Source organism: Antennarius striatus, chromosome 2 (genome assembly GCF_040054535.1).
Source record: "Antennarius striatus isolate MH-2024 chromosome 2, ASM4005453v1, whole genome shotgun sequence".
NCBI lineage: Eukaryota > Metazoa > Chordata > Actinopteri > Lophiiformes > Antennariidae > Antennarius > Antennarius striatus.
In genome coordinates, this window is record NC_090777.1 from 16,335,251 (window position 1) to 16,350,340 (window position 15,090).

The following is a 15,090-nucleotide window of genomic DNA, read 5'->3' on the forward strand; positions in this document are numbered from 1 at the left end:
TATCTAGTTTAGAGATTAAAGATTTATTGTCTTCATTTTAATAGTCTGAAAATATATTAATACATGAATTAGCCAACATTCTATTTAAGCAAGGCTGAAACATGTAATATATAATGCAATATGGAGACAATGAAATGACAAACTTCTGAGAGGGTCACTATATACAGAGTTAATATATATATATAGAAAATTAAATGGCAATGATGTTTACATCACATTCAATGTCAATATCATATGGCATCCGATGACAGTGAATTAGAATATTTCCAAATAACTTCCCAAATTGATGAACACATAACCCACACATATGAATGAGTTGACAGGACTGCAGGATTTATGAGTAAAAATAGCTGTATAATAATAAACCTGGTGCTTCTATCATTTCTGTTACATATTTCTATATAATTTTTCACCTTTTTATGAAGCATGTGTTAGAGCTAAAGAGATTTTTCTAATATCTGAAACTGGACTCTTCATGCAAGTGGATGCAGAAACACTGAAACACTGCTGGCGTTGGCTAAAGAAAGCTACACTATGCATGTTCTGGATGTTTCTGGCAGACAGAGAGCATTCTACGTCCTGTAAGTAGATCGGCTCATCAAAGATTTAGCCTCCAGGTTAGTGGAACAGAAGCTTGAAGACTCAGCCCAAACTGTTGACTTTTCTCTACTTTTGAATCATTTAGGGTCCAAATGAGACGTCTGGTGACAGATGCTGCTGCTCACATGTGAATATTTTTTAAAATGCCTTACGTGTAATTTCCCTCCGGGGATTAATAAAGTGTACTTCTTCTTCTTCTTGAGTAGAAATCAAGCAGAATTGCTCTCACATCATCTGTCTTTGTTTCTCTTTAGTTTTTTGTTTTTTACTAAAAACCCAAAGGTCCTGGAGTCAAATGTGCTGAAAATACATCACAATCTGTTTGATACACATTACACATCCACACAGCATTTCACATTCATGATCACGAAAGCATAACATTTATGTCACATAAAGAAAAAAAACAATTGAAATGGTACAACTTTTGACCAGTGACTATAATGAAATTCCAATTGCACAGCTACATAATCCTTATATTACTTAGGGTAAATATGAATATTTGATATCCACAGGAAGTGACAAGCTTATCTAAAGAAGCACAGTGGTTTGAGCAGTGTCATATTAACGACCCTGGCAACAAAATGAAGCCATTCAGAAAGTGCTACTCGATTGTGATACAAAAATCTCATGACAAAGTATATAACAGAACACAGATGTGATATTGTCTACATGCAGATTGTATTAGCTGCATAATGATTTAATAAGCATATGCAATATTGAGACACAACTGTCATAGAGCTACTTTTCCAGTTGTTATACAAAAGTGAGCTCAGCTAATAAAGGGACTGGAATGACAGGCTTCATCTTTCTATCACTTCATCTCCGTGAGTAAACATATGTAAGAGAGCTTTGACTGATTTTCAGGAACACAAAAAGAAATGCACTATAGATAAATCTAATGTAAATGAGGGAGAATGCATTTATAACAAAAGGAGATTTAGTGCTGCTCACAGGTATTGTTAGCACAATAAAACAGGTGTTTGCGTCCATGAGACTTTCAGTGGGAGGTGTTTCACCACTGTGTTTGACCCAAGTGGAGTCTCAAGGCCACCGTAGACAGCGGCAACCACAGGATGGTCCTTTGTTTCTGGAGGCTGAGGAGTGACACAAGCTCTTCCCCACTGTTTAGTATACAGTGCACAACCTAAGGGGGGTGGGCAGGGGTTCAGTGAAGGCCTTGGGGTGGGAGTCTGTGGGTCAGGAATGCTGCAGTGCAGAGAAGGGGAGACGGCCCGGTTCACTATTTGGCTATATCCCCTTTTTTCAGAAATAATTGTCGCTGCCACGAGGTGAGGTTGGTCTCATCGATCCCCAGGCTCCGTAGTCGTTCCAGCTCCATCCTCTCCTCCGTCTCCCTGGCCTGCTTGGCCTTCTCTTCGGCTCTTCTGGGTGTACCCATAAGGAAATGTAGAGATTAAGATTTGTTAAAACGATCATTAGATCCCACAGAAGCCACACATGCAGCACAAATATTATATACAAATGTTACAAAGCTTAGTTTAGTTCCCTGATTCTGGGATGCGATCATTTATAGTGCTGTTGCACCAACATCTTGTTAAAATGCTTTTCCAACAACTCACTTTTTTATATCTTTGGGTTTGAATTTTTGTCCCACTTTATCACAAAGGTTTGATGGGTTCGAGATAGGGACTGGCTCAAAACAAAATTTGGAACAGGATTTTTTTAAGGGAGTGTGTCCCACTGTGTTGTCATGTTGAAAGAGGAGTGGTCATTCAGCATACAGGTTAAAATCTACCATCACAGGTTTAGCTTTAGGGATTTGCTTCACTAGAATAACAGAACATTGATTTGATAATGAAAAAGAATGATTGAGGTATTTTGGTCTGGTGTTCTTGCATCAGCACAGTAAATTTATAAGAACTGAACCACGTCAGAAGTTTATATTGCTAAAAGTATAAACAAGTCATAAACATCTGAAAGGAAATGGTATCAAAAGAAAATAATCACACACTTAAAAGTTGTATTTACAAGAAGGCCTATTTTTACTGTGAAGTAGTATGTTCCCATGATCCTCTGTAAAGTTAGCTTGAACTGGTGGAGTGGGCGCCACAGAGTGGCGAGAGCTGTCATAACAATAAAACAGGATTACCACAGCACTTCCTATTGATGTAGTGTACTTCAACTGAAATCCACCTACAACAAGAAGGTTGTGTGCTAAAGAAATTATTATAGCAATTATTATGTTTGATTTTTTTTATATCCTTGTCTGATTTTTTTTACTCTAGCTCTTGTCACAATTACACATAACACGACATTTCTGGCCATCACAGTGAGGCCTTGATTTTAGATTCAATTTCCAGTCAAAAGAAAATTCAGGTTTAAACACGTTTTACAAGCAGTAATGAATCGATCAGTATCTTCTTACCTTGTCTGTTCTTTTTCACTCCTGTTAACATAAGAAAAAGGAGAAAGGCGTCAGAATCTTAAATTACAATAAGTAATTCCATTTTTTTAAAGAAATAGGGATATTCTGATGAGGCTGACCAAAGGCAAGTCAAACAGAGAATGTCACATTTTCATGCATGGCAAAAATTGTTCCCTTGAAACTTCATATAGGATATAAGTGAGTGCCTCACGCTTTGCCTTATCTTGTTCTGATGCAAACTGGTGTTTCACACGACACTTAAATTCTAAAAACTGATTTACACATATTTAAATATTTACACAGCGTTTTTACATCCCAAAATTGAAAATAGTAAAACATAACATTAAAAATAGGAAGGTTTTGTTCATCACCATTAGTTGTATCTTCAAATTAATATTTTTATGCATCTAATACTGGAAACCACATGAACCACTCAAAAAAAAACCAGTTTTTGTTCTAATTTTTAAGGGAAACAACTGTTATTGCAGTAAACTACATAAAGCTACTATGTGAATAGCAGGTTCACTTGAGAACAGATGTCAGATATGCCAGTACAAGTATTTGATTATTTTAATAATAAAATTCAAAGGATTTAGAAATGCATCACTCATTTGGGGCCTATTTAGGACAAATGTTCCTTATAAAACTGGTTGTAGATCTTTATAAAGGGTGACAAGCCCCAACCTAATCTCCACTAACTGTGAGGTGACAGCAGCATGAACCTCCTCCACTCTGTCCAGCTCTGACTGCTGATAACCCACAGAAGGGGATCCCGAGGTCGTTCCGATCCAAGAGGAAGAGTATTACTAGTGTAATCAATGCTGATGGGGACACTGATTACTGATGTTGTTCGCTCCCGTTGTGTCACCTGAGAAATATCAGATGCTTATCTCTCGGTGTTGTTTTAATGGTATCCCTCTGATTTTGTTCCTGACTGAATTAACACAATCACTAAAAGTTAATATGGAACAAAACCTTTTTATTCACACTCACCACCTAATGAAATGTACAAATACACAGTGGTGCATTTTTAAATCCCTTGACTGTGTGTCAGTGATTCTGTGTATTTTCTGTTGTGTCCATGACCCACTCTGCCTCGAACACATGGGACATTCCTTGTGTTTTCTTTTCATGTAGTCCCAACTCAGTTTTTTTGATGGCATAACTAATATAGACATAGAAACACCATCTTACACTGCATGTACCTTAAGATTGTGCAGCATCATGTTCACTGTCATCATGCTCACTTTCTAGATCTCAACCTGTGGATGAGACAGCACTGCCTTGACAACACCAAATCAGTGCTCTGGACAGAAGCTCACATCTGTATTTCTACAGGTTTCTTGGTGAAGACACACAACGTAAACAAAACTGAGCCAAGCCTTCATAAAATATGACAATTTATTTATAGACCGCCTTGGTGCTCACCTCTCTACTTCCATTTTCTTCTTTATCATGTCTCTCCTCCAGGCCGGCATGGATGCCAGGCGTGACACCTCCTCCTCCGCCTGTAGAGGGAGACAGGGATCAGAGTGGAGCTAGAAGCAGTGGTCCATATTCATCAGTGGAGGACAGCGATTGTAACAGCACCCCCCCCCCATAACTGACATCATTATTACTCTCACATAATTATTAACTTTAAGTTGCCTTTCAATCAGTTCCTGTGTGATGTTTATTTACTGGTTAGAGAATGAAAATCAGACAAAGCTTCTTTTATCGTTCAACATCTACCCGCTCTAAATACGTGACCTGTGTCACCTTCACCTACCAGAGTATCACACCTGTAAGCCTCCTCTACGTATAATTTGTAATGCAGCACATCATCAACAGTATAGTGGTTATAAAAATGATTATTATACATCTTCAATCTTCATAATTTTATAACTTTCCAATGCATGCAATGCATGATCAGAAACCCTATGGAAAAACGTTTTGACTCGAGAAAGTCAAACGCAGGCCGTACTGGGGTTTACATGTCTAAAATGTTAATCAAACCTACAATTTCATCAACACAAATTTTTGTGGCCTTTGTCTACATTTGTTTTAACATGTCCTCTCAAACAGCACACACACACAGTAACTGGATCCTTTTCTCCTATAAGACTGTGAATGGAGGTGAAGGGGGAGGGAAGGGGGGGGGGGGGCAGCCATCTTGAATTTCTCATCTTCTCCTGACAAGATACATTACACCCTGCATTCATCCCTACAAACAGGAACCCAGAAAAGATTATTCACACAGTGAATTTTTAATGATTCACCTGGGAATTACAGAGAAAGGAATCCATACTGAAAACAGGAGACAGATTTGCTGTGGAAAGAGAGCTGAGACAAATAACTAGTAATTAATTAATGTGATCAAATGAGGGTGTTCACACTGAAACATTGGTCACCAAGTTGAAACGGGACAGAGACAAACAATCAAACAAATAAAATAAGCACAAATTACTAAAGATCTTTTTTATTGAAGTGATATAGAAACCTACCTCGTGACACTAAACAGTGGTTTTAAAGCAAATCTACTTAAAGCCGAAAGTGCTAAGGCTAATACAAGCTAAATGTCTTTTTCATGGCGAGTTAAACCGACTGTAGTTGAATTAACTATAAATCACACAGATGATATCAAATTTATCAAATTTTATGCTCTTCATTGTCTGGACTAATTAATTCAAGAATGACTTCACATGTGTACTTAGAAGAAATGTTGTATTTCCATTCCCTAGATTTTGTGCACAAAACTTCAAATCTCTCTTGGCATATGTCTTTTATCAGCTGACCATCTTTCCCTTTGGGCTGTGAGTTGATCAAGATTCACTCTAACCTCCTTATGACTCCTGTAAGCCAGAGATAGCATGACAGCGGGTGGTGCTAAGAGGGTTATTTGAAGGTAATCTTGATGCTGCAGAAGAGACATAAGAATGGTGTTGTTCTTCAATAGTACAAGCATCACAGTTGAGAAGTAAGCACTCCAAGGCTGTTGCTTCATGCCGGCTCTTTCATTGGTTCATATCTCACATTGAGTAACTAAGACACAAAACTTTGACCTTGTGTCTAATCACATGCTTTAAATATTCTGGGGACATGTATTACAGTGGAGTATTCTCAAAAGTTAAGATAGAGTGACTCTGGAAATAACTACTAAAATCATATAATCACAAAAATGTCAACAAACTTTATTTCTAACAGCAATGTAGAAACCAAATAACAAAAGAATGCAAATTCAAATTATGTATAGTTCATGCTTATTTCCCCAAAACACTGAAATTATATATTGAGCAAGAGCAATCAGGAACAGACTTGTAAGCTGATGTTTCATGGGTCTAAATGATGCCTTGTCAAGTGACTTCTTTCATTGTCCTGACAAAAAATTGTTTATTTCAAATTCTGAATCATTAATATACCAAACACGGAGTTATCGCTCCTGGTATTTATCATGCCTGCTAAATCTTTGTAATCTACAGTAAACCAAAAGGCACGCATTGTATAAGCAAAATTGCAAGGTCCAAGACTTAAAAGATAAAGGCTATTTGTAAACCACAAAATATATTTAAACATTTGCAAATCCATGTTTGTATAAACAAAGTATGCATAGTTTTAGCAATCATCCCTCATCATAATAAAATTCAAGAAACACACATCACAACTTTTATGGCAAATCTTTACCTCTGAAAACTTGTTTTTCCCAGTAATGGTGTACCATGGCAATCAGACATACTAGATTCAAAGTACTTGTCAACAAAAGTCATAAAAAATATTGCAGTTAATGTGTTTTTTTTGACATGACAGGTGAAGTCAGTCATTGCAACATGGTCCAAATTGCAGCTCAGACATCCAGATCGTGGTCCTAATCGGTTGTGTGGGTTTAAAATGGGCCTTTGGTGGACCCTTACTTAATAAAGTTATTAGATATCAAAAAGTTCTGCTTCCTTTTCTTTCCAAAAAGCAAAGCTACGATCTATGTATCTAATGATCTCCTCATTACTGAACTCCTTTAGCTCATATATTACTTTAATAGAGTTTTCATTATGTTCATCTTTGGGTGGAGGTTCAACAACAGGAGGAGGAGCCTCTGCAAATTTAACAGCACCAGGTGGAACATGTTTAACTGAGCTTTCTGTCGTGTGTTGCACTGTGACAGCTTTTGCAGATGCGGCAGGGTGTTGGAGAGTTTCATTTGTCGAGCTGTGGTCCAGCTCTGACCTGTTGCCATTAGAAACCACTCCCTCCCTAGCTTTTACACCCCCCTCAGCATTGTCCTGCATGGAATCCTTCTGGGTTCCCTGCTCCACACACTGACCATTATCAGAAATGCCATTCGTAGATGCAGCAGGTGATGAAGATGGAGAGACATCTAACTGTACTTTAGTAGGCTGGTCATCGGAAGGTGGAGGTGCAGAATGTGTGGGTGGTGGAGGAGGTGGAGGATGAGAGGGTGGGGGAGGGAGTGACTCAAGTAAAGACATAACGGTCGTATCGGGAGACATAGATTGCAGAGAAGCGGTCATCACACCAACCCCATCATTAGAGTTCCCAAAGTAATTGATTTTTATGTCTTCAAAACCGTCCGCCCAGTCTCGCTTTCCTTTCTCAATTTCCTCCATGACTTCCTTGTGAAACTGCCTTATGACTTCCCATTTATGGCTACCGAGCCGGTCAAACATCTCATAGCACAACAGATGCCGGAATTTGCGTTCACTGCGAGACATGTTCATTTCCAATAACTGGAAGTATCCAAGCATGAACAGGTCAAGGGTTAGGCTCTTGTAGCTCACAGGCGAGCCGTTAATATGTGGCAGGAAGTGCTCTGGCCAGTATATCATCTGGGCACGACTCAACCTGCGGATCTGACGTGTGGGCACTTGACTCATGATTGTCCTCCAGTGACCAATTAAATTGCCTACTACCTGCTTTGACTTCATGAAAAGAAGAAGTCTGTCATCTTCGCTCTGCATTTCTCCAATTTGTGCACTAAACTGATTGTAGTCCTCCCAGCCTACATCTAAATGATTTCCTCTCCTGCCAGTATATTTCTCTCGATAAGATTCAGAGATGGTATACTTACGCCAGTGTTCAAGGAACAGGAAGACAATTCTTTCTTTCCTCATTTCAATGCATTCCTGAACATAACTTAGATCTGTCTGCACCTCTAAACTTCTTGTTAGTTGTTCATTGTTTAAAATGGGATCTGTAGAAAGAAGCTGGTTGAAGTGTTCGATGTTAGTTGGAGCCATTGCCTCAGATGGTGCATAGGTCTGAGGAGCATGAGATGCAATGATAACTGGCTCCTCAACAAGAGGTAAGACTGACTCCACGGCCAAGGATGCTTCTCCATTTGTGTGGGACTGAAGGACCTCAGCAGAAGAACCAACACCATCTGTCTCACAAACTGTTTCTGGACAATAACTAGACTCACTTACCACAGGGAGCGACCGCTTTCTTTTGTACACCCTATTTGTTTTGTTATCTGTCGTCTGTGACTGATTCTGAATTTCATAATTGGCCTTGAGGTTTTTCACTGAAACGCCACATTGCTTGATCTCCTTCTCCACCTCCTCCCTTGTGGAGAAGGACTGAGACCGTCCAATAAATCCAGTGCCAACTGACCCTGCTGGATCAAACTGACCTGTGCTTACATCCCTTGCCACCTCTTGAGAATATTCAGGACATATAAGATCCAAGATGTCTATCTCTTTCCCCCCTAGGGTGGCTAGAAGAATGGCCATACTCTTAAGTAGGGTTGAAATTTTGCTGCACCAGGCTGGAAGATCTTCAGCTTGACCGTGCACCTGCTTTGGATTGACAGAGAAATGCTCTTGATTGAGGGCAGCAGACACTGGTAGGAGCTGATGAAGCTCCCGCTCCAGTTCTTCCAGCTCCCTCTCAACTTCTGAGACCTTGTGCATGACTTGTAGGTTCTCAATCTGCTTCTCAATGCGATTTAGGTCATCCTCAGTCATCAGTTCCCCAAATGGGCCCAAAATGGCATTATGGACATAGGAGTAGTGCCATTCCTGAGGCTGGTAGTGTCCACTTGCAGCAAACTAAATCAGAGGTCAAAGGAGACCAAAAGACAGGAAGACAGGGAAGGAGGTATGGATTCCTTCAGCTTGAAGTTCCTGGTGTGAACACACACTTCAGCGCAAATCCATCTTGACACACAGGATTTACATGGACTTAGTGGTGCAATGGCACTGCCTCACTACAGTCGTGGAACCTTTTGTTTTTAATTTTGAATCAAGGAGAGAAAAATTTTCCTTTTTGAAATAACCGCCAAACTGCATATTAATTAGCCCAGTGGTGATATGTATAGAATATTAATAAATAAAGTGTTATAGGTTTAGCCACTTGACTGCAGATTGTTTCAAACTCTACTGGCTTGATTCCCTTTTAGAGTTTATTTTTGATTTATCTCTTAATTTAGGGAGCTTCAACAGAAATTTAGCTGTTCATCTGTCTGCAACCCAAACATGATGTAACACAGGACTACGATGTTACGTCACTGCTGGAAACTGGCAGCAGGTCAACAGACAGACACACTGCAGTCCACACCCACCAGTGAGAGGGTGTGGTTCGACTTGCAGCAGTGGTAAAACTGTCAACCCAAAGAGGTCTACTCAATTAGGTTTATTTTGTCTGGTAATGTATGGTAAAATCTTGAACATGTTATAGTCTGTTTGCAAAACATGAAGGAGATTACATTTATTTTTTCCTTACTGTACACATATTTCATATATATATGCACACATGGTATTTTGTTATTATTATTATTATTATGGGTTGACCTGTAGCGTGAATAGGCCCGACATCACACCACTGAATCAGCATGTAAATACTTGGAGCCACAAAAACTCCATCATCAAACACCAGCCCACACTGTGACGCCATTAGTCACATGTGTTAATGTTGTGATGGGCATCATAGCCAAGTACAAGATCACTGCACTCCAAAGAGTTGCTATTAACAGAGACTTTGAATGTGAGAAAAAAAAACATGCACAGAAATGAGCTAAGAACAAATAAGAAATATATATTTGTGAGCATGTGGATCTCTCTCTAGCTGCTTCATACAGTAACCTTCTGTGTCACAGACAACACCCCAAACACTTTATGGTCAACTTGGTTCAATGTTCAGGCCTGATAAGTAGCTGCTATATCTCAACAAATCTACAAACTACACTAAGTTAGTATTGTATACCTCCTGGAAGTTTGCTAAAAAATTATTACTTGCAAAATTTAATGAAAACTAAATTTTCTATCGAGTTATTTATTACACAGGACCAATAAATATTTAAATTGTTACAGTATGAATTAGTAATGAATACTTGTTTACATTCATATAATGTTCACACATCCTCAGCAACTATTGTTTGAGATAGAAGTCATCAACAGAAATAGATGTCGTTGATTTCAAAATCAAAATAACTAAATCTGGCATCAAATCTGAAGTTACGTATATGGAAAATTCTGCCAACTATAAAAAGGCTCAGAAATTATGAACTGCGATTTTGCTTCAACTGTCATGGCAAGAAAGAAGACAACACAGGTTCTAAACTAACTTGTATCTTTGACCCGCAGATAAAATTTTCTTTACCTCAAGTGATCATCCAACTAGTCAAAAAACATGAATTTTTTATCATGCATGAATAAGAACATAACATTTATGCAATGTTGTGGTTTGAAATCACACAAAAACAACACTCAAACCCAAGCGACAGCTATCCCCTTTGTGTTGTATTTACTTAAAACTGAAGCATACTCAATATAAATGAGGTTACAGAGAATTTTGAAACTACTTGACCACAAATGGGATAGCTGAGCCACAGCAATCTATGTCTTTCTACAACCTTGCATTATCTTGCCTACCTTGCGCTTGTGCTCCTCCTCTTTTTGCATCTTGTCCCGAAGTTTTCGCACCATCACCTGTCTCTTCCATTCAGGGATGGCTTTGCCCTGTTCATCATGAGTGGGCACAAGGGCTTCCACATCTACAAGGCTTGTCTTCCGTGCTGACTCTGCACATGCTGCGTTTTCACCACCATTCCCATTGATCACAGTGTTGGAGGACAGCTGCTCGTAGCTCACGGAGGTTGATAAGGTCCTGGCAGATCCAGAGCCGGTTGGGCTAGGACTAGGACTCGGACTTGGACTAGGAGTGGTGGGTGGGGAGGTTACAGACGTCTTGGATGGTGGGGATGACGGCAACTTGGGTGGTGGGCTAGATGCACGGGTCTCTGGTGGAGAAGCAATGTTTCCCTGGAGAAAAGTGAAGACAAAGATGGATGGGACGGCACCAAACACAAAACAAGGCAGTCAGAGACTGCAACATCCTGCGACACCCATGAATTCAAAATTTTACCCAGATCTATTTTCATAAGGGTCGAAGTAATGAATTCTACTGTATATTGTACTATTGAGTATTTGACCTTGACCTAGTTTTTCAAGGTCAAGGTTATGATCTAATTTTCAACCCCTTGCCTCCCTGAATATAACGCCTTTTGTTGCGTCTTTCTATCTTATCCGGTCCCTGAGATACGTGCAAATTTTTTTACAAAAGTTGACATTTGACTTTGACCTAGTTTTCTCAAGGTTAAAGTCATCATCTCATTTTCATCCCCTTTGCCGCCCGAGTAATGTGTTTTTGTTTCATCTTTCTATCTGCAATGGTTGTGAAAATATTTGGTGCATGGATGGATGGACGGACGGACGAACACACAAACACTGACAATTACAATACATCACCGCTTCGCGGGATGTAAAAAGATAACTGTTGAATCTTTCTTGGTGGTGGAGGAAGACTGTGGACCTACGTTGTTGCCCGTTGGTCCACTGGAGGAATAGACAGTAGTGTAGCCTTTACTGTGTGGTGTGGGCTTGAGGCTCTTCCCTGCCTTGATCTCTGCCAGTAGCTCTGAGTTGTCACCAGTGGGGGACATCATGTTGAAAGATTTTGCGCCTGTAGATAAAAGGATGGTGCAGAAAAGTGAAACCAAGTAGAGGAGATACACTGAAGAAGAGGCAGTGAGAGAGGGATTGGATGGCATTTCAGTGTTAAATAATTCACATGATCCGGCAGGTAACAATCCGGACCTGTTGTTAGGGTGTACCTGCTACCTCTCATTAACAAGCTTGTTATAACTTTCATTTTAGATTTGTTTACTTTGATTGGCAACGGCCTTCGCTTTCTGCATGTCACTTTCAAATGGCCTGATACAATATGCATTAATTAATTAAGGCATTGCAAAAATGAGATTTCAGTACAATGGGAAACAGTTGGTGTAAACTTTTAGAAGGAGGGGGTTCAAAATTATTTCACTTCAGTGAACCCAAAAAGAGGAGGAACACACCCTCTTTCAGTGTCACCTGATGTGTACATGGCTCAAGCACGGATAAACTTTAAACTTCAAAAAGTAGGACCGTGGTAAAGTCTATAGCATTCATGGACCCTAATCTGCTTAGAGTGAACAATGCAACAAATTCTGACAGTGTTCAACTATGTCCTCTGATGGCAATGCTTCTACAAAGAGACTTTGTTTTCACGTTCAAAGACCTCTAAACAGTATCTACATTTTTCCACATCTATACCTCACTTTTATTGTTTTCAAAACATTACTATTTCATAATAGTTTCTTCATTCATTTAATGTATTAAAAGAATACAGGTGTCAGAGGTAGAGTTTTTAAACAGGGAACAATACCTATTCAGCTGTATTTTTTTGATAGATCAAAGCAACAAACTTTTTGCGATACAGCTGGAGAAGCCTCTAATTCAAAGGCATAACCAGCAGATTTACATATAATTTTAGACAATTTAAATTTCAAGAACTTTGGCCCAAATACACCAAAGCCAAAAACAACCTCACCTGTTTTGGAGTGTATAAAACCTCTGATGAAATGAATATCCTCAGTCCCTCATTGGTGATTAATTTTCTACTTGGGGAATGGCATAAAAAAAAACAACTACAGTACTCCCATAAAAATGATCCGTGGTGAGTCGACCACAATGGTCTTGTTGGACATAAAGCCTCCCTAACCTGCCACCGTTCCTAGCTCTCCCTTTCAATCTCTCTCTTTCTCTCTCTCTCCCTCACTCTCTCTCACAGGGACAAGAGAGCAGCTTCCTATTGAACACCCATCATCACAGTCGGGGTAAATCTAAAGGAATCACCAGTAACTGGAAGTGACAGTGAGCTATTGGCAAGCATGCAGGACTTAACACGCAAACACACACAGACACACACGCACACAATCATCCTCCAATCCCCAGCTTGTTAGTGCACTCTACCACCCCGATCCTCACTGCTGAAAACCACACAGCTGCTCTTACACTGAATCTATACACAATATGCAGCCTGTGAACTGTTTATGAATCTAAAGAAAAAAACAGATCATTTATTCGTAAGTGTGGTGAGTGCAATCAAAACTCTTCTAAATAAATCTGAATACTGTACAGAGAAATAGAAGTTACAGCTTACCTTCGCCCATTCTCTCCTGATAGCTCTTCTTTAAAGAGCTCCAGAACACTTGATTTTCCGCAATCTCGTGTGCTTAAATGTTTAAAACATTTTGCAGGGCTCATATCTTGTGTCAGTAAACCATATTGGTGTGTTCTTCAGTCTAACATGGCGTGTTTGCATTAGATAAATTCTGTGAGGGCTGGAGGTGTGGACGGCCAGCGTCAGTATGAAGGAGGGTGGAGATGTGACAGGTAAAGAACATTTGACAAATGGCCTCTCCACACTGGAGAGGACATTTGTTGTTTACAGAGCACTCAGAGTTAGCATGAGTTGGGTTCATATTTTGAAGTATTACAAGTAAAATCCTCTCCTTCCTGTTAATAAATTGACGAAGAAAAAGTGAAGAAGTTGTACGTCCATCAGCATTTTCAATCAGCCAACTGATTTGTTGCTGGATGAACCCTCATCTTGAGCTTCACACAGATTGGTATCTTTTAAATTGATAACCTGAATGCCCTTTTATATGATTAAAACCGCACAACAGTTAATGAACACACATACAGATCTCAAGCATGTCAGTAAAAGATGCATCCCAGATAATATAAAAACAATTGTTTAATCAACAAGAAAGAACATAAAAAGACAAATCCTTTAATGCTGAAGCGTTGGTAACACATCAACACACATCTGAGCTGTGAATTCTTCCAGAGACAAACCGGCTTTTAATTTTCTAAATACAATTAACTCACTACTGTTTAGCTGTACATGTTTTATTATAACACTGACACTGGGAGGTCAGGCAAAAAGAGCAGACACACACACGCACACACACACTCACACACACACACACACACACACACACACACACACACACACACAACCAGTGTCACTTTAACTTCCTTGACTATCCGCTGTATATCCAGGTGATTTATTAATATTAAAAAAAATAATCAGGAGACTACAAAGATAAGCATATGTTTTTGTTGGTCAATTTTTAATATTTATAATTTATAATATACAGTACATAATATATATATAATTTATAATATATATAATATTATATAATTGTAAGACTAAAACCAGAACATTAAGGCCTGAAAGAGTAAGTGAGTTCATTCACTGTTTTAATACTAACTGTGTTCTGTTGACTGTATGGAGACTCAGCTGCTCTCTATCATTATGGATTCTAGCCTCAGTCTCTCTGTTTATTCTAAAGGCCTTTTCCCTCTGGTGGAAATGAAAGTCCATGACTTCCTTTCAAAAGGGGGCGACATTGCAGGCAAAGTTGCGTAATCTTTATCAAACTGTTCAGACGTTAGATTACCCTGATTTCAATATGTGCAGCAGAATGAACTGATGGAGATCAGAATGAGTACTCACACTTTGTTTTTTTCTGTTGCCCTTCCTCCTCCTGAGAGGCAGAAATATCCACGCCTTGACAGAACAGAGGTAAGGAAAGCCCGAGGCAGGAAAAGACAGGAAACAAAACAGAAAAAACAAAACAAAAGTGGAGACAGAGCCGGTGAAAGAAGGACGATGCAAAGAGAAATGTACATTAAAGACTTCAGGAGAAGAAAAATGTTGAGGAATGTTAGCAGCAGGACGGCGTAGCTTGATAGTCATGGAAATTGAATGAAAACAGCTTTAGTGTGTTA

At 39.3% G+C, this 15,090-nt stretch overlaps 2 protein-coding genes across 8 annotated transcripts in view; both read right to left on the reverse strand.

The window, feature by feature from the left end:
- Nucleotides 1-19: 19 nt before the first annotated feature.
- The window catches only part of espn (espin), a 46,048-nt gene continuing 30,977 nt past the window's right edge, over nucleotides 20-15,090 (reverse strand). For 2 of the 7 annotated variants that reach the window (XM_068344010.1, XM_068344019.1), the window contains exons 10-15: nucleotides 14,816-14,869; nucleotides 11,790-11,935; nucleotides 10,846-11,235; nucleotides 4,415-4,494; nucleotides 2,987-3,007; nucleotides 22-1,985 (exon numbers count right to left, since the gene is read on the reverse strand). In XM_068344010.1, coding sequence (XP_068200111.1) covers nucleotides 1,841-1,985; nucleotides 2,987-3,007; nucleotides 4,415-4,494; nucleotides 10,846-11,235; nucleotides 11,790-11,935; nucleotides 14,816-14,869 — 836 coding nt within the window. In that variant the 3' untranslated portion in view covers nucleotides 22-1,840. Of the gene's footprint in view, nucleotides 1,993-2,983; nucleotides 3,008-4,191; nucleotides 4,249-4,414; nucleotides 4,495-10,845; nucleotides 11,236-11,789; nucleotides 11,936-14,815; nucleotides 14,870-15,090 lie in introns of those variants that run through there. The other 5 variants (XR_011033935.1, XM_068303926.1, XM_068303917.1 and 2 more) reach the window with 5 other exon arrangements.
- LOC137608914 (espin-like protein) lies at nucleotides 4,502-8,940 on the reverse strand. The gene has a single exon (XM_068335549.1). It carries the CDS (start codon nucleotides 8,938-8,940, stop codon nucleotides 6,886-6,888), a length of 2,055 nt encoding a protein of 684 aa, XP_068191650.1. The 3' UTR covers nucleotides 4,502-6,885.

Coding starts and splice junctions, on each gene's coding strand:
- LOC137608914 (XM_068335549.1), bottom strand. CDS start 8,940: ATGACTGAGGATGACCTAAATCGCATTGAGAAGCAGATTGAGAACCTA.